Here is a 25,772-nt window from a genome sequence, read left to right on the forward strand (position 1 = left end):
ATAAATGTAAAATATAAAAAGTGCAAAAAAACAATCGTAAGTACTCAAACATAGTATGTACAATATATACAGGATAGCAGCATTAATATAATGACAGTATGAATAGCAGCATAATATAATGACAGTGACGGTATGGAATAGGTTCAATTGTTTTTGTGCTTATTTACTACGGTGGTAGCTCTGGGCCCTATTTCAGGAAGCCGGTTTAGAAAACTCAGAGTGAAAAACGATACTCAGGGTTGAGTAACCCCGAACTGTCCAACTCGGAATATTCGGTTTCAGAAAGGCTGATAACAAGTAGTTCAGTCAACGCGGAGTTGCTTTAACCCCAAGTTAAGCGCGCACGAGGATACATAAAGCCCTGATTAGTGGAGCACAGATTAAGCGAGTCACCATGGAGACGGAGGGAAAGAAGGCGCGGTCAATGTATTTTACAGCGCTTGAGGCCGAAATTCTGATGGCAGCATATGCCGATAACATGCAAATTCCGCGGAAAAAAAGTAACACAGGCTCAGCTGCAAAAGAAAGGGAGCATGCATGGCAAAACATAGCCGACAGAGTCAATGCGTGAGTGTTAATTTAAACATTGATCTAGGGATTTCCACCCATTTAACACGTTATTTTATTATATTTTATTTTTTATTTCATACATTTTATTTTGTGACGTGATGTGAGCGCAGGTGCAACCCAACAGGCCCCAAACGTTCCTGGCAGCAAGTAAAAATGAAATATAAAAATATAGTCCAAACAGGTGGTGTAATTGTATTATGAGCCATAGTGCTTGGTCTGTTTGTCCGATGTAAATCGATTGTAGTTAGAGGCTACATTAATTTTCTTTCTGTAAGCACTTATTGAAATTATCTGAGCACATTACAAGTACATATTTGCTTACTCTGTATGCTCAAATGTGACCCGTTATAGCCAACAGAAAAAAAAGCGGAGGCCCGAAAAACAGGTGGGGGTCCTCCACCACCACCACTCACAGAGGCTGAGCAGTTGGCTTCCACATTTGTGATAATGTTGGCAGCATCACATATGATCTTCACAGTGCAGAGAACACAAATTAGCATCCATTACTATAGTGAAATAATTTGTTAGTTTGAAATGCTACAGGGAGCTATGTACCTGTACATTAATGCTGTGGAAAGACTTCCTGTTCACATAGTCTCCTTCATTTACTGAAGGAGCAATGATTGGAATGTGAGTGCCATCTATACAGCCAATCACGCCTGGGAACCGTGAGAATAAATGTAAAATTTAAGTAGTAGTTCAAATATCACCACATCATGAATTAAGTTTTGGTCATCCTGATACCTGCAATTTTGTGGCATCCCTCTTTGATAAATCTTGTGGGTCTATGACCGGGGAACACCACAAACGAGTACAGGAGACGTTTCAGTGCAACTGTAACATTCCTGACTGCCCGACAGACGGTAGCCTTGGAAACGTGCTCAGCGTCACCAATATTATACAGAAAGCTCCCGTTTGCAAAAAACCGAAGTGCAATACAAATAATATGTACAGAACTGAGAGAATGTCCGCGATGTGTCACATGCGTAATATATGGCCTGAGGATGTTATTCAAATAAATTATAGATTGTGCTGAAAAACGGTAACGTTCACACAGGAAATCATCAGGAAATGATAAAATGTCCAAACGCGCTCTAATCACTCTCTCCCGGCGGAGAGCTCTGCGGAGAATTTGGGCTTCAACATCTACTGGCTCTTCAAGGAAGGGGCACGCCATGTCTGACACTTCCTACAGTCAGGTTTCCGACAAAGAGGCGGAGAACGTCAGGGTTAGTTGAAGTAAACCTGCTAGGGGGCAGGTTAGCTTCACGGAGTGTGTCGTCATAGTAACTCACTCAGAATTAATCTAAACTCGCTTTGTGAAACCGAAAACCCAGAGTTTTCGTTAACTCAGGGTATACTTACTCAAAGTTTGCACTAAACCGGCTTCCTGAAATAGGGCCCTGGGAACGAAGCTATCTAAATACAATATAGCATGTCCTGACTGCGGGGTTTTGGAAACAAATTAAAACGTACAGCTCTGCTATCACTTCCAGCATAAATGAAGACAGAAAACTAAACAGCAGTGACGTTTGTAGGGTTACTGAAGTTGGGCTAGCTGGTATATAATGATGTGCTACGTGACCGCTAGCGACACAGCTACGTTAGCATAATATAAACAAGCTAACTTTTTTTCCACTCGATAAAAGTTAACATGAGTGTTCTCGGTGGTCAGAAACAAATGTAATCGCATGGCAGGATGCTGTAAAAGGACCAAACTTCAGCCAGGAGAACAACTGAGATAATCCATCCACAATACGAGGTTAGTCATTCATATACTGCTGCATGGGCTGGGCTGTAGTTACATCCTAAGGTTTTAAAAACTGAGCTTAAATAAATGATTAGTGGTAATAAAAGCCGAGGGAGGTCAACAGTGATCACTGACTGAGCTTTTTGAGATCAAATAGAAGAAAATAAATAACAATAAACATGTTAACAACACAAAAGCCATATTAAACGCAGACTACTTTAGACCCGGAAGTAGGATTCGTCGCGGCATCACTGAACAACCGGATTTACTTCGGGCTCTTTGAAACATCGCGGCAAAATGTCGAGGAAAAGCGACGAGTTTTTTTAAATGGACTAACAATGAGGTGGAGTTGTTGCTGCAAGTAATACAAAAGTACAAAGTTGCAAAAGCGATTGAGAATTAAAGAATTTGAAGAAAAGCTATCTGGAGCATGTACAAACTGATATTAATCTTTAACGGGGCTGTCACAATTTATCACATGATTGCATCACTTGACTACGCTATGTCCACATGTATGGGTATTTTTGAAAACGTAGATTTTTCTATGCGTTTGTACCTTTCGTCCACACGTTTCGGCCACTGAAAACGGAGAGTTTTAAAAATTCCTGCCTGGGTGGAGATTTTCAAGAACTCCGTTTTTGCGTTTACTATGGACAAAGAAAACGGAGAAAACGCAGGGTCAAAGGTGTGCGCCTTTTTTGACGTCACACTGTGCGCCAAGTTATTGTTTCGGTGAAATTAATTTCTACAATGACAAAATACTGTTAATTTTACTCTGTAGTGTTTAAATGCTTACATACACAGACAGTTACTGTCCCTCCACACATAGGACTCAGTTCTGCTTCTTTGCGCCGCCATCTTTGTTTACTCTTTCCCGCCCAGGCGTCTGGACATCTGATTGGCCAACATTTCTACACGGTTAGGAATATATCGCCACCTGTTGTTTTGGCATGCTCCTGGCAGCATTTTCCTTCGTTTTTGGTGTTGAGGTGTGGATGGGATTTTAAAAAAAAAAACGAAAAATCTCAGTTTTCAGAAATACCCGTGTACGTGTGGACGTAGTCTACAATGTATCATTGTTTTTAAAAAGGCTCCAGTTCGCTTTCCACAATGCTACGCGAAAACGGCGTCAAATGTCTACGCTTTGGAGAGCGTTTTCAAAACGCTGCGCTTTCCTTGACCGAAAACGCTGTCTCAGTGTGGACGGAAGGCCAAAACGGAGAGAAAAAGATGCGCATCTGAGTGATGAGTCATGATAGCATTACAGGCTGTTCACTTTTAAGTGTGGTAATTAGAAATATTGCAAAATAAAATACACACAAATATACTGTAAGAAAAGGCTTTTATTTTTTAGTATATGCTGAATTATCAGTTTCAAAGCTACTCTACCAGAGTTTCACTAAAAAATGAAACAAAGGATAAGTTTTAACCCTTTCATGCATGAAATATGACAACCTCTCAGCGAATAGCTTCTCTAAAATCAATAGAAACCCAACATTAAGCTCAGCTGAAGGTCAAACTGCAACAAAAAACTCTTTAATCAACGAACAGAAATCCCAGTACAGTACAGTTCCTTTGTATCGTGCTGCTGCCACCTGCTGCTCTGGGGTGGGAACAACAACACTTTGGATTTGCGTTCGTTATCAGCAACAAATGAGTTTTACTTTTGAGGCTGCAGTTTTTAGTTATGTTTATTTGTTGGATCCCATCAGTTTTTCTTCGAAGAGCCGAAAGACTTTCAGTTACTTATGATAAACTGTTTGTCTTATACAAACAGATAAATACAGAAAACAAAGCTTGTATTCTATTTGATTTTCAAGATATTGAACTTTATTTTTTCTATTTCACCGAGTTTTTTTCCATGTACTTTTTGTCCAATAATTTTTTTAATAATCAGATTAATGTTTATTTTAAAATTAAGAATTATTTATATTTTTTATATTTGCTATTTACTGCGCTGAAACATCCTTCTGTGTAGTCATGTAACACATTATTTTAAAATAATATATTTTAAACAGGTGGATGCAGGAATTAAGACTTAAAACAGAGTCTTGTTCCATTTAAGCTATCTTTATTTCACATTTATTTGTACGCAATAAATACAGTTAAACATCCATGGGTGTGTAAATACGACGCCTGGCAGCCTCCGCATAGCCGACACTGTAAAACGTGGGAGTTTTTACGTCCTTTTTAAAAAAAATGAATTTCAGATTCTGACTTGATGCATAATCAAGACCAGTAAACAGGTTAACAAAAAATTCTCTAATGGAAAAGAAACTTTAGTTATTCTTTTAATACAACAGGGTAAATGCAAACTTCAAAAATAAGTTTGATGTCATTCAGATCTCAAGGAGATCAACGAGAACGCAGCGTCATGGCTGACGGATACCTCTTTTCCTCTGATCAGATTCAGCTACAGTTTAATTGTTTTTGTTTTCTTAAAATCCTAATTCTAAAAACAAAAAAGGGGAAAAAAGCTGTGCCATTACTTGCACAGATATCCATCTCCAAGCTCTCCGTAAACTATCAATACGATCGATAAGTCATATCTCAATCAAAGACACTACAATGGCTATTTACGGCTAAATAACAGGAAGTATTGATACCAATACGGCTGGTAAACAAACATCAAACAGGAAATATTGACCAAAACATCCACTATACTGAAAAGGAATAAGAAGACATCAGAAAGTGCTTCACTATAGATTTTAAACTGGACAGCTAGCAGCTCAGGATGGTTTCCTCCTTAAAAATAAAAGGCATCTTTAAACTGCACATGCTCAGTGTAAACTGTCCTCCCCAACAGCGACTGTTACTGGCATCATTAGTGTCGTAAAAACAGTTTTTTTCTGTATTATGCAACATAAAAACAAAAGAGCTAGACTGTGTTTTTACGTGCTATGTTTCCCACTTTAAACTTTTCCTAAACATTAGAAGGGGAAAAAAAGATAAGGGATCCAAAACAATCACAGGTAAAAGTTGCCACTTTTCCCTTGTTTGTGTAACCGCGAGCGGTCACGTGTGTCGGCGGAGAGGACCAGCCTCTTTTCGAGACTTTTGGTTTGCTCACATGTGCAGCTCTGTTGCATAGACGTGAATCTGATGGTGGTAACAAAGAGCTACGACGTGAGACACAACGGGGGCGAAATCATAACTATAACATAAAAAATTCTTTCTTCAACCCATAAACGAGGAGAAATTCTGCAGTTAAGGCATCCATAACACGATCAGTTAGAAGTGATGTTTTCCGACGAGCTGAACTTATCTGTTTTCTTGCAGAGACTTTAATGTGAAACCGGAGCCAGGAGGCAGTTTATCTTAAACATCATCGACTAATGAAGCCAAAAAAGAAGTGAAAACATGTGCAATACCCATGTGGAGCACGGGCAGCCTAAAGATCGCTCAGGTGAAAACAGAAAATTGATTTATGGTTTGCTGATGATGTAATTAGCGATTATCAGACTATTTTTGCCGATTACTGCTCACAATTTCTTTGTATTTTGACTTCAAACAACTTTTTTTTTTTTTTGCAATTAAGTGTCAACAGAGATACAGAAAAGTGGTTACACCTAAAAAGCAAGGTCACTGAAGGCAGCGGTGTGGTTGTACAATGGTGCTGTAACCTTGTCCTGTCACCAGGGGGCGACGTCAAAATATCTGCTGTTGTCTTGTTGGCCCTTGGCTTACGGTGCATTCCAGATTGAGTCGGAAGTCGGAATTCCTGAGCTCCCAGTAGTAATTTTCATTTGGAACTCCCCCTCAACTAGTATTTCCTTCTTGGAAAGTCAGAGCAGCCTCAACAATCCAAGATGGTGACAGAGAACATAAGCATAATCTGCTCTGTCACTTACCTGTATTTGTGACTCATGATAGAAGCCACACGCTAAGCACTTACCACATTCTATCAATGAACGTGCTGCAGCTAAAATAAATCCCATCTTACTTTGCTTTTCTGACTTTCCTGCTGGAATGCACAAACTCGGGAATGACGTCACTGCCAAAAAGGACCACAGACATCAGAACATTGACACAGCTGCTAGGTTGGAAAAGTGAAGCAACAAAAAAAACTGTACTCTATTTACAGGCCACCAGGGGGCGACCCCTGCGTCTGTAAAAGACTTCTGGTCCTATAGAGGTCTCTGGGACCTCTGTGAACATGTGTTCAAGGGTTCAGTTTCTCATTTCAGAACACAGCTGAAATAATCAAGACTCACTGAAGGGGTGTGAAATGTGTCTAAATCTAGGGAACAGAGGCCTGATCGACGATATGTTCTGCAGACTCGTGTCTTTGTTCATAAACAGAAAAGGTAAAACACAAACGCTTCCTTCAGTTTGACCTCTCAAAGGTCAAGGTCAGTCCAGTCTAACATGTTTTACTTTAACATGAAACGCTGCTATGACCGAGTCTCAAACAACAGAAAATCCAGGGTCTGCTCATCAGCTAACGGCTCTGTTTTATGCTGTCGGTGCGTTAAATATCATGAAACGCCTCATTCAGTCAGCTGCATGTTCTTTAGAACCAAACTGGCTGCTCGAACTGATGAATGATACCACACTGAGCTCTCTGCAAGGGAACGAATGAGCTCGACTCCCTAAAATATCAGCCAGCGAGTCCAAACACACTGATTTTTACTAACGGATAAAATGATGTTAACTTTTCTATCAACTTCTTTTGCTCGTTATCACCTTATTAACTGTTCGGGGGTGAGAATGAAGCCTTGTACAAACTCTGGGTAAAGTAGTGTTGAGAAACGAGAACACTGAACGGGAAGTTAAAAGAAAAAGGCGCAGCGGTGTTCCTTCTCCGAGTGGGGGGGTTTCTTCCGTCTCCAGGCGTCTTCAGGAGTTTTTAAGTTTCCTTGGGTTTCCTTTGGGAGTGTTTTTACGAGTCCCTGCTCGAGGGGGTGCCGCCTTCACACCAGTGTGATCAACCTCCTCTCGTCGCTTCACCTGCCCGTGAGGATGCTGCTTCGGGGGCGGAGGTGCGGCGCGTACCTGTAAAAATCCACCGGCTCAGTTAAAATGAAGATAAAAAAGGTCTGCTGTCATTTACGTCACCACAGAAGGTTTTACTCACGGGTCGGATGGTGCCACCGCCGCTCTCCGGGTATTTGGGGGGTTGGGGGGAGCTTTGTGCTGGACCTGAAGAGGGCGGAGGAGGCAGATTATTATTCACACCAGCCTTTTTTGTTACAGATAACCACTCACAGACAAACCAGAGATTCTCACTGTGAAAGGGGCTTTTGTGGAGCCGGCGGCAGTCTGTGGTGTCCGTTGTGAGGGTGGTCGGCCAATGGGAGAGGCTGTGGCGCTGCAGGGACTCGACACTGGAGAGGACAGGGTGGGGGTCTGAAGGGGGCTGCTGTGGAGAGGTCCCGGCTGGAAGGGACCACGAGGGGAGCACTCGCACTGAGAGAGTGTGGACGGGGAAGCCTTCAACACAAACAGTGGACAGGTGTGAAAACTTTAATATTTTATATAAAATAAAAAGAAATAAATTATTTAACAACACAGTACGTAGTGTCATAAATAAGTTGCTACAGTAGATTCGTACTGCGCTGATGTAGAGGCAGCTGATCCGGGGGGGGGGGGACACAGTGTGTGTGTGTTCAACCAGAAGAACTTTAATTTTGTAGAACATGAAATTTAGTGGCTAAGTCACTGTGAGTCTACCTGTGCGCTGCCGTCTCTTTGCCCATCTCCACTCTCGCTGGTCACGGTGAGATCCTCCACAAGAACTGCGGGGACCACACCAACAACGCTGTTAAACTCGCCCTCCCAGAAGCCATCGTCCTCGTGGGTCTCTCTGCTCAGGATGCGGATGATGGCGCCTTCTGGGAACGACAGCTCATCTTCCGTTTGTCCCGCGTAGTCGTACAAAGCCTTTGCGAATGAAACTGCAACACAGACAGTGGCAACGAGGGTATTAAACAAAGCAGGAAATCAAAACTCCGATATTATCTGGTGGAGGCGGATCTCACCACTGGAGTCTCCGTTGACGGAGCCGGTTGGGAGTTCGGTTTCAGGTTCGGTGGAGTTGCTGGAGGAATGGGATCGGGCGTCCAGCGCGGCCAGCGACTGCAGCATGCTCAGCAGGCTGTTGGAGGAGGACAGCTGCAGGTATTTCTCCGGGACGTAGCCCACCTGTCCGCTACGGTTTCTGGCCTGGAAAAACAGACAATGCACACAGACGATGACAACGGCCAAAAATGTTTCAACAGGAAAACTCCTAATGAGAAAAAATAAAGTCAGATGTAAAGTGTAGGGCTGCAACAATATCACTGCATCATCGCCAGAATCTAATAACAGCCACAAAGAGAATAATAGGAGAGCTTTTGTTCTCTCTTCCTGAATTCCTGAAGCCTCTGCTATATATATACACATACACACATATATATATATATATATATATATATATATATATATATATATATATATATATATATATATATATATATATATATATATATGTATGTATGTGTGTGTGTGTATATATATGTGTGTGTATATATATATATATATATATATATTAGGGGTGCAACGATACACAAAATTCACGGTTCGGTTCGGTTCGATACTTTGGTGTCACGGTTCGATATTTTTTCGATACAAAAAAATGTTCATGCATTTTTAATTTGTCATTTATTAAAATTATAAATATATATTTTAACTCAAAAGTACAGTTTTTGAATTTAACCCTAACCCTTGTGCGTGTTTTTTATTTTGACAGCGAATGCGCACCTGCGGACCACTTATGTGCAGCCCTGGTTATTTAGCTCATCATATTGCAGCCACAGAAATTCTTTTGTCCATGAAACCATAAAGCTGCACTTTCTTTTTGCCTCATAGTCTGATTTGTCATAACTTCTCCGTTTTGTGGTAAGCTTTTCTTTGGCTGTCACTTCTTCACCCTGACCTGTCTTATTTGGCTCAGCAGAACTGAAATGCTTTTACACGCTCACTCACATAAGCTCAGCGATTCTCTGCGCGATCAACCTCTCACATGTTTAAGCTGCGGGAGATTTCACTTGTCATGTTTGCATAGTAAGCTAACGATTAATAAGACGATGTCAGAGGAATTGGTGCACAAATTATCATCACTCACAGATCAGTGCTGTCGCTCTCTATACACAGTTCGCACGATTGCAAAGTGAAAGCAAAAAAACAAGCGCAAATTCAAACGCGACTTCAATATGTCACATATTGACAGTGGCTCACCGATGCCAATGACATAATTACCCAGCTACATTTCCGAAAGAATGCAAAAGCATTGACATATATTTTTCCTACAATAGCCCAACGGGCAGGGAAGAGAAAGATTTTGGTAGCCCGACTGAAAAAATCGCTAGCTCCGGGACGTCGGGCTAGCGATATTGCAAGCCCTGTATCTGATTGAGGAATCACTCATCTTTGGAAAAGAGAGTTTATTACAGAGAAATGGCTCTTTCCAAAATAAAAGCTATACTATCCGCTTCTTCTGGGCTATATTCTCAGCAGCATATTAAACATATAAGGAGAATCATGTGCTAACAGCTGTCTAAATGACTCGGCTAAAGTTAGTAGCATGCTTGCTTTTTTTGTCTGCTTCCACTTATCTTTGCACTAGGATGATGTCGGCGTAAATGTGCAGTCATATTCGTTGTGTTCCCACTAGTGCTTTCAGGTTAATCTCGTTGAAATGACCTTAACGCCACAACACGGCAAATCTCCGTTAACGAGCTACCGCCGATCGCTCCGTGCATGGGGCTAGACGGCCAACACGTTAACGAGCTAACTGCGCTAACACACTAGTTCACACCAATGTAATTGAGCATTGCATGGCACATCCAACATACTGTTTTACTTTAGTCCATGACTCGCTTACCTTCAGGGTCATACGTCACATGAAAACCAAAATAATTCCAAACGCCAGATCTGAATGACGTTCAATTTGCCTGTTGCAAGGAGAGCTTAACTTCTGTCTCGCTAGCTTGCCCTGCGCTCTTCCTTCTGACTATGCTGTCTGTGTTGAGCGCTCAGTGGATCTGCGCTCGACAGTGCAGCCTAGGCGGAGTAGTCGAACACAGATTCACTGAGCGCTCAACACAGACAGCATCGTCAGAAGGAAAATTGATAAAATAAATTACAAATGTTGTATTGTTCATACATATGCGTACCGAACCGAAAGCACTGTATCGAACGGTTCAATATCGATACGAATATCGTTGCACCCCTAATATATATATATATATATATATATATATATATATATATATATATATATATATATATATATATATATACACACACACGTGTACAAAGTCAAGAGTTCACTGTTCTGCCTTCAGGCTCATAGTTCAGACTAACAAAGATAAAGACCAATCACGCAGGACTTATTATGTTTCCTGCTTTGACTTCTTACCCAGACTGTTCCATAATGTGTGTGCAGCACTTTTGTGATTAAAATCTATTTAAATTAGTTGTTTATTTCAGTGCAGACAGATTATTGACACTCAAAGAATGGAGCTACTTTGTCTGTTACTTACAAATTTTTAGAAAATTAGAAAAATTTGAACATTTTTTCCTGCTTGTGTATCAATTTAGAGGAAAGGTCATCACCCAGATTCTCAAGCTTCATACTCCAGTGATCATGAATGTCTAAAAAAAAATATTTTCTGCATCTGGTATTGTTGAGATGTTTAACTCTGGACCAAAAAGGTGGATCTGCTCTGCCTAAAGCCGCTTTGAGCATCAAGGTCCTGAGCCGAGTCCAGTCCGGGCTTTTGTGGCCACGGCCAGCTCAGCTTTCAGGATGCCCGTGAGCTGCTTGTTCCACTCGTCTGATTTTGTATTGATTGTTGTCTAAACAAATTAATTTGTCATCTGTTGAGCTTTGTTCCACTTCTCAACAATCTCCTCTGATCTGTTTTCATTACAGCATTTTATCTGTGGTTTCCAACCTGTGCAGTTCAAACCTGAAGGATCCACATTTCACTTCACTTTTCTGTAGAAATTTTCCGGTAAACTGATTAACACCTCCTGCCAACTAAATTAGTCAAACACGAACCTTATTTTATGCTACAAAATTTGTATTAAAAGCAACCCAAACACTTTGAGATTTGGATTTTAATAGTTTCAAAAATTATTCTTCAAGTTTTACTTGAACATTTTAGAGAAATCATGTTAAGTTCTAAATTTTTAAGGTTGGGGATTTCATTCCATGCATAATAAATACGAGTTTATTTTCCCCAATAATCACTAAAAGCAATCGCATGTGATATTTTATGCATTTAATAATGAATAAAAAGAGAAAAACATCAGTATTTACCGTGTCTGAGTCGACAGGCTGGAACATGAAGTCTGGTGCTTGCTGGAACGCCATGTTCTTCTGCACAAACAGCTGCTGGTGAAACTCCTGCAGAACCTGCATGCGTTTCAAGGGAACAGACAAAAATATACATATATACTTATTTAAGGTTTATCATAAGCTTACAAATCAGCCCATGTCTAAACCTGCATAATTAACACTTAGTAAAGCCTTTAGGGTTCAGGCTTGCTCCCTATTTAGTTTTAATTTCTTGCCCACATTTATTTCTATTTAAAATTAACTTTAAAAAAAAAGACCTCCAGCTGAATGAATTGTGGCCAGTGATCCGTGTAGCTTTGGGCCACATTTATAATTTTTTATTTTCCATTACTCTGTCAGTTTATTTCTGTTGTATGAAGTTATTTGATTTGCTTATAAAATGAACCCAAATCAGCTTTTTATTATTTTTACACAAGTCAAATAAAAGAAAACGCCAATAACAATTAAGAGAATGACCATAAAGCCGTTTCTGGTTACTATCAGCTGATCTGAATGCTGATGACCACTCTGGTGTTTGCGGTCACAGCCTGACATTAAAAACGTATCACAGGCTCGAGTTCACCGCCTGCCTATTTTCACACAGACTATTTTTAACTCTCCAGCTGCTGAAAGCTTAAAGAGACAGTTAACAAATGACATAACATATCACTGTAAGTAACACAGGTGAAGGTACAAACAGTTTTAATTCTAATTTCAGGTTTTTTCTAAAGCCAGCTAAAGCAGCCGGGGACTGGACCACAACCTGGACCACAAAGCTCTCTGCCCACCCGAGGGAGGACGAAGTACCTGTGTGGATATTTTAAGCTGAACTCATTGGGCACAGCTATCAGCTGTTCTGGAAAAAAAAGAAACCTCCCCAGTACTGGTCCCAGACTAGTAACTTTGGTCTTTTGAATTGTACTTAAGTTTAGCCCCTCATCAAGAACCAGTTGCCTTGGGGAGACCATACCAGGGGACAGCATAGCTTCTCCTCCTCAACTGTGATCATTCACAGAAAGGAAAGGAGCCAGTGTAGGTGGTTTGACTGGCATCTGAAATAGGAGGCCTCCAGAATGTCTCCTAGATGAGCTGGTAAGGGCAGACCAAACACACACTGGACACATTGGGACACATTATGTATCTCGGCCGGCTCGTCGTGGTATCCCAGTATTCGCTGCCTGTCTGTTGTCAGACGCATTTGTGTGACCATAAATACAGCTTAAGTGGGAAAAGGAACTTCTGGACATCTCTGCTTGGACTGCTGACTCAAGTGTCAAAAAATGATTTGATAGAGGAACTTGTATTGGAAAAAAGAGGAGCAGGGTATTGATCCCTGATGATTTACCCGTCAGTCTACAGTCATAACTTTACCTATGACTAAAATCTGACACAAATGAGCATCTTCTGAAGGATGTCTGAGCTCTGCCTTAGAAACATGATGAAGAGCTGAGTTATTTGGAAAGCTACTCGTTTACACCGAAAGGCACCAGAGTGGCGGCTCACTGTTCTCCAGGAAGAGCAGGAGTAGGTGGCTGGGGAGGGGGACGTCTGGGCATCATGACCGGACTCAGATAAGCAGCAGAAAATAGATGGAAGGATATCAGGTTTAGTAATATCAGTTTTATATTCTTTAATCTTGTACACCGTATAAATGCCTCACATTTTAATCAGGCTTCCTGTAGAAACAAGATGCTGCTGCGTCTCTGCTCACATGAAGAGGCAGAGGTTGAGGTTGTGTGTGAGAAATATATTACTATGAATTACTAGGCTAACAATTACACCAAACTGCCAGGCTTGACACCATCTGAAACGTAAAATGAGCATAAAATGAGCAGCTTACCCAACCCAAGTTAAATAGTATCCCACAAGTAGCTCATTTTACTTTTGCTCCCCCAACTTATTTAATCAACCAGCCACAGTGTGGAGTTGATATTCCAATCAAGCTTAATCAAACAATTAAGCTCTCTCTTTCATAGATATAAATAACTGCTGCTAGCTATGATGTTTAACCCTTGTGCTCCCCTTCGGGGCAGCCCCAGACCCGGGGGTCCCAAAGTACCCCACCCTCAGTAGAGACAGGTGAATGAAAATGAAAAAAACAGAACGATCATTTGGGGTCAAAGAGTGCCCCAGAGCGATTCTAATGGGTTCATCAGGGGATCGGGAAAGCAAACGTAGCACTTGGGGGCCACGCACAGAAGCTGCTGCGGCAGCGTGGGGGTCATTGATACCCCAGTACATAAAAATGAAGCATAATCACAATAATGATAATAATGATAATAATAATAATTATAAGAAGAAGAAGAAGAAGAAGGTGATACACCTACGCAGTTTTCACGGTATCGACGAGTAAAGAAGACGCCCAACCGTCAAGCTCGGCGTCTTTAACTGAGAATATCCAAGGGCTCCACTGAGCCCCATGAGAACACAAGATGTAAAGTACGCTCCTGTGCCAAATAATCCTAGGGAAGCGAGGCGGAAGAATTTACACCGCTCCTTCAACTCGATCCTCTCCTCTTCTTCCCTTTTTCTTTGTTCTTCCTCCTTTCTCCTCTTCAGCCTTTCTCCTTCGAGTTTCTTCTGGGCCGCCTTATACATCTCGTTTGTGTAGTGCTTTCCTCCATTGAAATCCACCATTTCATCTATTTCATCCAAAAGACAGCCCCAGAGTGTCGATCACAGCAATATTTCTACCGTCTTCGCCCTCTGCCTCTTTTCTGAGACAGCCGTCGGTGACAGACTCAGGCGAAACGTCTTCTTTGAAAGTGTTCGCATCCCCCAGGATGGTGTTTCCGGATGCACTCTTTCCCGATCCTGTTTTACCGACCAGAAGGAGTCTCAGTTCTTCACGGGTTGCAGAGCCCGCGGGGTTGGGGAAATGATAGTAACATTTGAATCATTCTAGAAAAAAAACCATAAAACACTACGTTACACTAGGCTATTCTTTTGTTATCTTTGTATTGATGTTGACAGCAAGCAGTTTGTCCACATAAAGAAAGTACCACAAGCAGCACACAACCCTGGGATTGCACTTTACCTTTGTATCGATATTGACAGCGAGCAGTTTGCCCACATAACGCCAGTAGCACAAGCAGCACACATCCCTGGATCCGGCCTTTGGTCGCCAACATTTTCAGTAAGCTAAGAAAAGAAGAAAGAAAAAAGAGGTGAAATTAAGGCACATTCAAGGAAAGTATTTCAGATCAGATTAGCAAGTTAAACCACACTGAAAATACACGTTGAATAAACCATGGCCCCAAACTGGTCGGTTTGTCCCATGTGTTTCCCCCGTAGCTGCTCCGTGCGCACACACAATGAGCCCTGGTTTCGCGACGCAGGCGTAGCAACAACCTCCTTCTACTCCTCACTGCCTCCTGTATGTGTGTGTGTGTGTGTGTGTGTAGGAGGTACTGGGTTCCTCACAGACGGTGGTGTTCGCGAAACCCACCCTCCCTAAAGCTAAGGGCTCGCCAGCGAGGCACGTGAGAGCGAGGAAAATGTTTTAAAAAAGGGAAAGTAGGATGAGGAGACACTGAGGGTCCGAGGTCTAAACGGAAGGCTGTGTTCAGGTAACCCGCCCTCCGCAGACCTAAGCGTACGCTAGCGAGGCTCTTGAGAACGATGTAGAGGGAGCAAGGATGAGGAGGAGGCAAGGAGTGTCTGAAGACCAAACAGGACAGTGTTTGCGTAATAGGCAGGCGACATAGCTGGTCTTTCACTAGCGAGGCCAGAGAAGGAGCAAGGAGGACGAGGAGCAACGGAGAGCCCGATATCCTCACCGAAGGGAGTGTTCGCGAAACCGGCCCTCCACAGACCTAAGCGTACGCTACCGAGGAGCATAAATGGAGGGCGGTGTTCGCCTAATGGGCAGGCCAAACAGCTGCGCTTTCACTAGCTTTCCCTTGAGAACGATGTAGAGGGAGCAAGGAGTACGAGGGGCAACGCAGAGCCCGAGGTCCAACTGGAGGGCGGTGTTCGCGTAATAGGAAGGCCAAACAGCTTCTCTTTCACTAGCGAGGCGTATGACAATGGTAGAGAAGGAGCAAGGAGGACGAGGAGCAATGGAGAGCCCAAGGTCCTCAGCGAAGGGGGTGTTCGCGAAACCCGCCCTCCGCAGACCTAAGCTGATAATGATGATGATGTGAAGTTGAGAGTTGTTTGCTCCGGCGGTTCGGGGTCCCTCCAGACCCCAGTGTTTGCCATCGTAACTTACGAATGTACATTGGGGTTGCGAATTACCCCATCGCGATTACAAAGGGGTCACAGTGTACCCACGGAGCAGAGAGCACCCCCGGTCCTCATGAAGGCCAGTTTATGCGTAACTCGGGGCCCATTCGGCTAAGCGCTTGCCTGCGAGGAGCAGGAGAACGGAGCAGAAGGAGCAAGGAGAACTAGGAGGCTGTGAGAGTCCGAGGTCCTCGCTTAGGCCGGTTTACGCGTAACCCGGGGCCCGTCCGGCTAAGCCCTCCCCTGCGAAGAGCAGGAGAAAGGAGCAGAAGGAGGTCGCAGGACGGGGAGGCAGGGAGAGTCCGAAGTCCTCACTTAGGCCGGTTTACGCGAACACTGCCGAGAAGGAGACATTGATGATGATGATGATGATGATGTGAAGTTAAAAGTTGTTTCCTCAGTCGGTTCGGGGTCCCTCCAGACCCCAGTGTTTGCCATCATAACTTACGAATGAGCATTGGGGTTGCGAAATACCCCATCATGGGTACACTTTGACCCCATAGTAATCGTGGAGTAGAGAGCATCCCCGGTCCTCGCGAAGGCTGGTTTACGCGTAACCCGAGGCCCATAAGGCTAAGCACTCACCTGCGAGGAGCAGGAGAACGGAGCAGAAGGAGGAAGGAGGACTAGGAGGCAGGGAGAGTCCGAGGTCCTCACTTAGGTCCGTTTACGCGAACACTGCCGAGAAGGAGACGATGATGATGATGATGATGATGATGATGATGATGATGATGATGTGAAGTTGAGAGTTGTTGCCGTGGTGCTTGGGGGTCCCTCCATACCCTAGTGTTTGCCATCGTAACTTACGAATGTGCATTGGGGTTGCGAAATACCCCATCGTGGGTACACTTTGACCCCTTAGTAATCGCAGAGCAGAGAGCACCCCCGGTCCTCGCGAAGGCCGGTTTACGTGTAACCCGGGGCCCACCCAGCTAAGCGCTAGCCTGCGAGGAGCAGGAGAAAGGAACAGAAGAAGGTAGGAGGACTAGAAGAAAGGGGGAGTCCGAGGTCCTCACGGAGGCCTGTTTTCGCGTAACCTGGGGCCCATCCAGCTAAGCGCTCGCCTGCGAGGAGCAGGAGAACGAAGCAGAACGAAGAAGGAGGACGCTGAGGCAGGGAGAGTCCGAGGTCCTCACTGACGCCCGTTTATGCGAACACTGCCGAAAAGGAGACGATGATGATGATGATGATGTGAAGTTGAGAGTTGTTTCCTTCGACGTTTCGGGGTCCCTCCAGACCCCAGTGTTTGCCATCGTATCTTACGAATGTGCATTGGGGTTGCGAAATACCCCATCGCCATTACTAAGGGGTCACAGCGTACCCACGGAGTAGAGAGCACCCCCAGTCCTCGCGAAGGCCAGTTTATGCGTAACTTGGGGCCCACCCGGCTAAGCGCTCGTCTGCGAGGAGCAGGAGAATGGAGCAGAAGGAGGTAGGAAGGCGGCAGGGAGAGTCTGAGGCCCTCAAGGAGGGCGGTTTACGCGAACTCTGCCCTCTGTAAAGCCAAGCGTCCAACAGCGAGGCCCAGGAGAACTGAGGAGAGGGCCGGTTTACGTGAAGACTACCCTCTGTAAAGCTGAGCGTTTGCAAGCGCAGGGTAGAAGGACCAAGGAGAAGGAGGAAGCAGACGATGATAATGATGATGTGAAGTTGAGAGATGTTTGCTCCGTTGGTTCGGGGTCCCTCCAGACCCCAGTGTTTGCCATCGTAACTTACGAATGTGGTGTGGCGAAATACCCCATCATGATCACTAAGGGGTCACAGAGTACCCACGGAGCACGGAGCGCCCGCGGTCCCCACTTAGGCCGGTTTACGCGTAACCCGGGACCATCCGGCTAAGCGCTCGCCTGCGGGGAGCAGGAGAATGGGGGAGAAGGAGGAAGGAGGTCGAGGAGGAACGGAGAGTCCGAGGTCCTCACTGAGGCCGGTTTACGCGAACACTCTCAAGAAGGAGAAGATGATGATGATGATGATGTGAAGTTGAGAGTTGTTGCCGTGGCGCTTTGGGGTCCCTCCAGACCCCAAGGTTTGCCATCGTAACTTATGCGATCGATGGAGGGTTACAGCCAATTAGGTGACGAGACCCGCTATAGCCGGGGGTCCGCCTGACCCCGATCTGCCCCCACCGTGAACCGGAGCCCTGTTTCGCGACGAGACCTGGGTCCGCGCTGCCGGGGTCTGCGTGACCCCCCCTTCTTTTCTTTTATATTGGTCCAGGCCGCACAAGGGTTAACATACTACACAGGTCATGAACAAGAGTTTTTTTACATTTTCATTGTAAATTGGCTAAAGTAGTTAATGGACTACTTGCACTAACACTTCCGCGTTCTATGTAGTCCTGCCCCAGTGCTTCCGGTGCGGTTAAACCATGGCGACGTTCTACACTCGCTGCCTACAAGAGCTCCCAAAATTGAACATCACCGATGTTCATCGGATTTGCAGAGTGACGACTACCCCCGCCAGCAAATTAGATAAAGGATTTAAGTTATATGCTGCATCATATATACACAACTACGAAGGTAAGAAAACGTAAATTAACCGACAAAGAAACGCTAGCTAACGTCAAATGCAAACACTACGTTACTCCGCTATGTCCTTCATTTGATGTCAGTTCTCTACATTACATGTTTTCTTAAACGGTGTTTTATGTCGTCCTAAACTATAGTTGAGGTTTTCTTAACTAATGTCACTTTTGTAGTTAGACACTGTTATAATGGCGTTAGGTAGTTGGCTAACTATGGAGGTAGTTAACTACCTAATGCTACTCTTGCTAAGTGTAAAATATATATGTTTAAGACATGCTGAAATGAGTAATACAGAAATAATGCTAATGGTACTTGTATCTTTATTCAGTGTCCAATAAAGACAGGTTGTCAGGGGAGGTCGGTGTGAGAGCCCTGTGCTACAGGTCAATGAGGAAGAGTGAGGCACCACACAGACTAAGTGTAGGCAGGAAGCTGTGTAAAGTTGTTAATCCCCGTTCAGTGGGGTTCAGTTCATTTAAGCATTAGTTAAGTTCATTCCTAAAGGCCCATCAACTTGAATGTTTTCCTTGTCTCCCTGCTTTATCACTCCTAATTTGACTAGTCAGATAGTTAAATCAACGTGTGTTTGGGTGATCAGAAACATTTGACAACAAGTTAATACTGCAAATATACACAATCTAAGTTATTACAGTTATCAAGCATGGTTAAGTTGTTTTAATAGGGAGAGAAGGAAGCACTAAGCATTCAGGAGGGTACGTAACCATAACACTGAACTATGTTCCTGTTCGGCTCTTCCATGAAGATGTTACATTTTTAATTTTCGTTCTTTCTTCTTAGATTAAGCTTCTGGATTCATCGCCGGTGATACTGACACATAGCCAGTGCTCCTGTGTGGCAGGCGCTGTTATGTGCAATCACACAGTGGCACTGCTCTTCCAAACAGCACACTACTCACAACTCAGAGTGCCAGTTGTCCCCCCTGTGCATAGCTGCACGGAATCTGAACAGCAATGGCACAAGCCACGGACAGTGGTAATTTAAATGAGGTTAAAGTTTTTGAATTAGTCCATGTTTACATATGAACAGCAACACCATCCATAGTAAATGTGTCTTCTGTTAGGGTGTGAAGCCAGGACCCATCAACTCCATGATCTTCACTAAGCCGGTACCAAATAGGGTGGCCCAGACTGGAGTACGGTAATTAGATTTGTAAAATTTGGTTTCACGTGTTACAAATGTATGTTGCTATTTTTTTCATACATACATGTGTCAGAATAGGTATTAATTTACATACAACATTACACTTTCTGAAGACGGCTAACTCAGTCATGTACATATACATCCCAGTCTCTAACTTATGCACCACTGTTTTACACCTTTTAGTTTTTAGTTTAGTTGTTGTTCAGTATAACAACCTTCTTCCTTACATTATTGTCATTGATGTTTTCTTTAGGAGTGGCTTCTACAGAGGCATGGTGGGTCCGTTACCAGATCCCTGCTTGTTCAGAATAACGGAGGCATATGCAAAATTTAATATTGAGGACAGGCCACTTGTGACCACAATGAACATGAGACCTGACAAGCAGCTTGTGGAAAGTGCCTTTGGGCTGGTGCAGGAGGGCAGTGTTCTGTCATATCAGCAGCCGGTTTTGACAACCCGGTACATCACACTACACCGCGATGCACCACCAACACCGCACTTGCCTCTGGAGGGGTATGACATCTTGCCATCAGATTGTGTGTTTGTGTGCTCAGAAGAAGAGCTTCTGCATCTGAAAAGCTTGTCTGTAACTCTGGAAATGGCTCACAAAATAGAGGAAGCTACACGTGAGCAAAGCTCTTCGTCTGAGTGGCATCAGCTCCGCAGGCCCAGAGTGACTGCCTCTAGGTTTCGGGAGGTGTGTCACGTCAGAGGCCAGAGCTCGGCCGAGTCACTAGCAGAGCGTATATTGAAGGGAACAAGGCAGACAGCAGACATGAGGAGAGGAACTGAGATGGAGCCTGCAATAGCAGCAGAGTATAGTAGGCTAATGAATGTTAACTACTCACCCTGTGGTCTGGTCATTCACCCCATTGCTTGCTGCATCTCCTGATGGTGTTGTTTTTGACCCCAATGAATACCCCCAGTTTGGCTTCGTCGAATTCAAATGTCCCAATGTACAAAACTTTATTGACTGCAAATATGTGCAGATGGAATGTGGTACCCCTAAACTAAAAAAGAGCCACGCATATTACTGGCAAGTGCAAGGACAACTGCTCATCAGTGGGATGCAGTGGTGTGACTTTGTTGTGTGGGCACAAGAGGACTACCTAGTGCAAAGAATATACATGGATACAGATGTGCACAATGCAATCAGAGAAAAGGCAGACTATTTCTTTTTTTACATATATATGCCAAGATACCTGTGTTTGAAAAAATGAACAGTGAAAACATAGCAAAAAGAAAAACGGATCCTTCAGGCTGGCTGGAACAAAATAACTGATGTTTTATTTTCAATATATTTCATGAATTCTTTTGTTGTTACATGTTACCTTTATGTGACATCAATAAACTGTTATTTAAGCAATGGCATCAATTTAATTTTTAAAAACACACATTAAAACGTTGAATTTGTGCAGAACTTATTTACATGGTAAGTATTTAAAACTCCATGCCTAGCATACTGATATACATTTAGACAATAACACAACTGAACTGTAGAAAATGACAAATGGTATTTTTGATGTTCCAAAAGCTCAATGTCACTTATGATTTTAAAACGATTTAGTGATTTACTTTATAATTTTGATAAACAGTTTTGTTGAATCTGAATAGTAATATAGTAATATAATTAAACAGTATTATTAACATTAAACATTTGCAATGAATTTGAATTATCAATAACAAACTCAACTATCAGCACTCAAGTACCAGTTCTGTAATCAAGTATTGTCAGCTGAGAAGGAAGAAATGCAACTGTAGTGGCCTCAGCTGCAGGTCATTTTCCATAAGTTACTGGCACTGGTGTCTTGGGAAAAATCCATCTTGTCTCACTTAACCCATTTTTTAACTAATGCTGTGTTCTGGTAATTTGACAGCATACATGCCACTGCAAACAGTTGGTTGATATTATAAACATGTGACATGGTAATGATGCTATCAAAAAGTTTGTTCTGTTTGATCCTCCTAATGACTCGCTCCACATGTACCCTGAGTCTGGCTATGGCCTGCGTCTCCTTAACCTGGTATGCTGGCATCTGCTTCTGCTTAGATAGAAAAGGTGGGCAGTACACTTTGCATTTACAACAATCAGTGATTAGGAAGCCCTTATCTACCATCACTGCCATGTCTTCAGTCAACTTCTCAGCAATGCCTGATTGTTTGAATAGTTCCTTGTCACTAACCGAACCAGCATACAGATTAGAGATGAAAAGTAAATATCTATTTTGTTTTCATTAAGACTGGAAAAACTTTCGAAATTTAACTGATGGTGACCTTGGTATATTTTAAACAGTTAGCTTGAATAGAACTTAGGTGTACCTGGTATAGAATCGGATGTCAGTGTCGGAGCCAGCAAAACGCTGTAACCCAAATTCTCGCTGGACACGTAACTCCTGTATTTCCTTCCTCAGAGTCTCCACGTCTTTGGACAGGTCTTCTGCAGCTGATGCAGATATGTCCAATGCAGACGGCTCAGGGACTGAGCAGTAGTCACGATCTCTTGTAAGACTGTGCTCTTCTTGATCGTCAGGAGGAACTAGTTCAGGGCGTCGCTCCGTTCTCTCCCAAACACTACGCCGCGGTGGTTCAACTTTATAGCCATTCCACTCAAAAAGTGTTGGTACAGCACCTTTAATAAGCCTCCTTCGACCATCGAGGGTTGTTGGCTCTATGAGTTGATCACTGGCAAAGTGTCTGCAGCAGACCCTGGTGTGAGAGGTGATCGTGAAATGATCCCGGCGTATGTTTACATTGTCTTCTCAAGTCGGAATGGGTCGGAAAGGCATGAAAACTTAGTATGCCATTAAATTTGGCTGAAGCTGAACAAAGTGGGACACAGCAATGCTCGGAGTATTTCTTCTCCTGTTTTTGAAAATGTTCTGTTTTAAATACTTTCCTTTTTATACTCATTCTGAAGCGACATTAGCATAGCTACCGATAGATAAGCAAACGTACCGGAAACGCACAAGCGGTACTATTTGGAAACGGAAATACGTCACATGCCCTAGTGCAAGTAGTCTATTAAAAGTAGTCTAACATAAATGCTGTAATTTGATTTGATTTTAATAAACCATGTAACTTGGATGGATTCAATGCTGGCGTGACCACAATGCACACGTCTGCTGTTGCTCACAGTGGTCCAAGGGACCACTCAGGGAGTTTGTGTGTTCGCTCAGACACATGAAAAATTAGAGGGAACATTGGTTGCCGCCATGCTTTTTCGGCTATGTGCGTATGAAAACAAAGGCACTGCTCATGCACGTTTTACCCATATTCTAACGCGATATTTTATTTTCTTATTGTTGCCTAACATTGTAGCGGTATTACCGTGAACCGTATAATATGGCCCAGCCCTAGTGTACAGGGCCATTTACCCTCATGATTAATATTCACAATAAAAATATCAGACGAACATCATGAAGTCTGTATGTGTTTCATAGTGTCGAACAACCTTTGTACAGTTAGGAGTTTATAACAAACCTAGGAGTTACTACATGACGGAAACACCAACATTATTTCTTTTATGCGCAGGTCACGATGATTATTGAACAAAAACCCAAAGATCAGATGTTAATCGGATTTATTTGCTCTCTCTCCTCCTTAAACATGTTTTTAATGTTAGTTATAATTTAGAATTGGCGACTGAAACAGGTATGACACATACGAACATCAGGAAATAAAAAAACAATAACTATAACCCCAGTAAATGAAGTAAGTGTACTGCGGGGATTATGGCAGCTGTGTACTGGGACCTGCATTTTGTTGGTACGTATTATAGACCAATAAGTTATTTTTAGAAGTTTAAATACGAGCAATCAGTTTTTGGCAGAAAATGGATGGAACGTATGGAACGCCACTGACTACAATAATGAATTAATTAAATATACCATTAAATAGTTATTTAAATGTGCCAATAATTCATTAAAATGTGAAATAAATAAATAATAAAATGTGTCAATAATTAATTGTTGTGCCTGAAAATGAACAAATAAATGAAATGAATTAATTGTGTCAAAAATAATTATTTAATTAATTATTTCCCATTTTAAGTTTTTGCCGCAGAGTGTTGGATCCAGATTATGCAACAAGGCTCCTGACTACGGTAGCCATAATGCTCGGAAAATCCATCAAGCGGTGCGGCTTCGTAGGTTAGCAAAGTTGTACTAAAACATTTTTTGACAGATTTTTGAGCGCTGTGTACCACACAAAATCGGTTCGAGGTCAGTAAGCACAACCGGAATTTATACATAGGGTGCACCAGATTATAATGAACACTGTCGATTTTTGAGAAAATTAAAGAATGTTAAGTTTGCCTTATAATGTGGAACATATTGTATACTGTACAGAAGAAATTAATATGTTACCGCACATGCTTCAAATTAAACCGCGATATGGATTTTTGGCCATATCACCCAGCCCTATGCGATACCACTGATTTCCTTTCCGATCCAATACCAAGTAAAATTCAGAGTGGTATTGACGATACTGATCCGATACGATACTCTGTACAAAAACGTAATGTTTCGTTGTATTCTATAATACAATATATAATTGTATTATGTAATTGTAAAAATAATATAATAATAGAGGTTCATAATGATTACAGGACATCAGACTACTTGTTCGTATTGCTTAATAATGCAGAATTATCATATTGAAATAAAAAAGCCTGAAGTTGTATGCTATTTGAGCATGTCGCCTGCCTGCAGCACTAAAGGACTCCGTGAGAGACGTCTGTTTCGCCCTAGCAGCACCTGTCCCTCTCCTCCTCTTCAGTTTGCCTCAACATACGCTCGTCATATTCTGTGATATGATTTACTCTGTGTTTGACGAGGTTAGTGGTGTTGCCACAACACCTCACTGTCTTGCCTGTTGTCTTGGCTGTTTGTGGAGGTAAAATACGTCCACACATAACGTCGTTAACGCTCAGCCATTGTTGTGAGTGCGCACGCCAGGAGCTGCGGCACATTTATACAGCCGCATTTCGCATATGACTATGAAAGGCATAAGAGGAAGTAGTTCCTTCCAATTTAGATGATCCGAATGATATAGTTTCTTTCCACTGTGTTCCTGTTAATAATAAACTACAAATTTACCCCAAAGTGCTAAAATATCGATATTTTAATATGAGAATCGATTCTAGAACATAAATTACTGGTATCGGAAGAATCAATATTTCAGTATCGATCCGCACACCACTAGTACGTATCACTCCGCGAGGCTTCTGACTACGGTAGCCATAATGCTCCGATAATCCATTAAGCGGTGTGGCTTCGTAGCTTACCAAAGTCGTACCAAAACATTTTGGCAGATTTTTGAGCGCCGTGTACCACATAAAATTGTTTTGAGGTCACTAAGCACAACCAGAAATAATACATAAGGTAAACTGTTGATTTTTGAGAAAACTAAAGGATTTTAAGCGCACGTTATAGTCCGAAAAATACTGTAAAGCAACGTTTATTGGAAATATGCCTAATTCCAGTCCCTTTTTGTCTTACAGATGACCTGCTACAGAAAACCCTCTCCCTCTATCTTTGACAAGCAATCAACAAGCAATTCTGTCTGTCCTATCACTCTCCGTCTCCCTGCTCTATCTTTTTTTGACAAGCCATTCTATCTTCTATCATTTTTACGCCATGAGCTCTATCTACCTTGACAAGCTTGAACCTGAGTTGAAAAGAAATCCAGTAGTGAATTACAGTACAGTAGAACGTACAGTAGAAACTACCTACACAGCCCTACATTTGTAGTTTTACTTTTGCATTACACTCTGGAATAAACACTGATAGTTTGGCAGTTATTTTTATAAATTATAGAAAATATACACCTTTTTAAAGGTTTATTTGTAATAAGATAATTGGTTATTCTGTAATACATACATTCACTGTATTCACATAAATATTAAATTAGATTGCTTGAAATACATTTTGCTAGTCTGTTTCATTGAGTATAACATTTGACTACAGTAAGTTTATGCTATTATTATTTAAGGATAAACCCATTTCTGTTACTGAGTGTAAGTGTTCAGTTACAATTGTCATCAGAAGCTGCCTGAGGACCCAGACTTCCTGTTTCCTGACTGCTGCAGAACATCCAGCTGAAGAATCCTCATCGTCTGTTATTGCATAATCTCACATTTGCTGCAGACACGAGTATCAAGTGGACATGTCTCACTTTGCTCATTACAGCACATTTGATGGTACAGATCACCTT

The 25,772-nt window shown here is 42.5% G+C and overlaps 2 protein-coding genes and 1 long non-coding RNA gene across 3 annotated transcripts; 2 read left to right on the top strand and 1 right to left on the bottom strand.

Moving 5' to 3' along the window:
• Positions 1 to 1,320: 1,320 nt before the first annotated feature.
• Positions 1,321 to 25,343, top strand: LOC308405032. The gene is made up of 5 exons (XR_013973254.1): positions 1,321 to 2,332; positions 5,600 to 5,726; positions 7,517 to 7,661; positions 12,364 to 12,737; positions 25,060 to 25,343. It is a non-coding gene; the product is annotated as an uncharacterized lncRNA (long non-coding RNA).
• Positions 7,979 to 11,729, bottom strand: LOC308405494 (F-BAR and double SH3 domains protein 2-like; the record flags this gene model as incomplete). Its single annotated transcript, XM_080896169.1, has 3 exons — positions 7,979 to 8,217; positions 8,302 to 8,485; positions 11,628 to 11,729. The coding sequence occupies 3 exons, from the start codon at positions 11,727 to 11,729 to the stop codon at positions 7,979 to 7,981; spliced, it is 525 nt and encodes a 174-aa protein (XP_080752295.1).
• On the top strand, positions 16,707 to 22,023 carry LOC308405031 (uncharacterized protein). Its single transcript, XM_080895412.1, has 4 exons — positions 16,707 to 18,391; positions 19,196 to 19,390; positions 19,479 to 19,555; positions 19,812 to 22,023. The coding sequence occupies exons 1-4, from the start codon at positions 18,362 to 18,364 to the stop codon at positions 20,449 to 20,451; spliced, it is 942 nt and encodes a 313-aa protein (XP_080751538.1). The 5' UTR covers positions 16,707 to 18,361; the 3' UTR covers positions 20,452 to 22,023.
• Positions 25,344 to 25,772: the final 429 nt, after the last annotated feature.

Source organism: Rhamphochromis sp. 'chilingali' (assembly GCF_963969265.1).
Source record: "Rhamphochromis sp. 'chilingali' genome assembly, chromosome: 11".
Lineage (NCBI taxonomy): Eukaryota > Metazoa > Chordata > Actinopteri > Cichliformes > Cichlidae > Rhamphochromis > Rhamphochromis sp. 'chilingali'.

What these genes read in the sequence shown, in the direction of transcription:
- LOC308405031 (XM_080895412.1), top strand. Translation starts at nt 18,362, where the DNA reads ATGCTGCATCATATATACACAACTACGAAG. An exon ending in GGCACAAGCCACGGACAGTG is followed by an intron (nt 19,391 to 19,478) that starts GTAATTTAAATG and finishes GTCTTCTGTTAG; the next exon opens with GGTGTGAAGCCAGGACCCAT. An exon ending in GTGGCCCAGACTGGAGTACG is followed by an intron (nt 19,556 to 19,811) that starts GTAATTAGATTT and finishes TGTTTTCTTTAG; the next exon opens with GAGTGGCTTCTACAGAGGCA.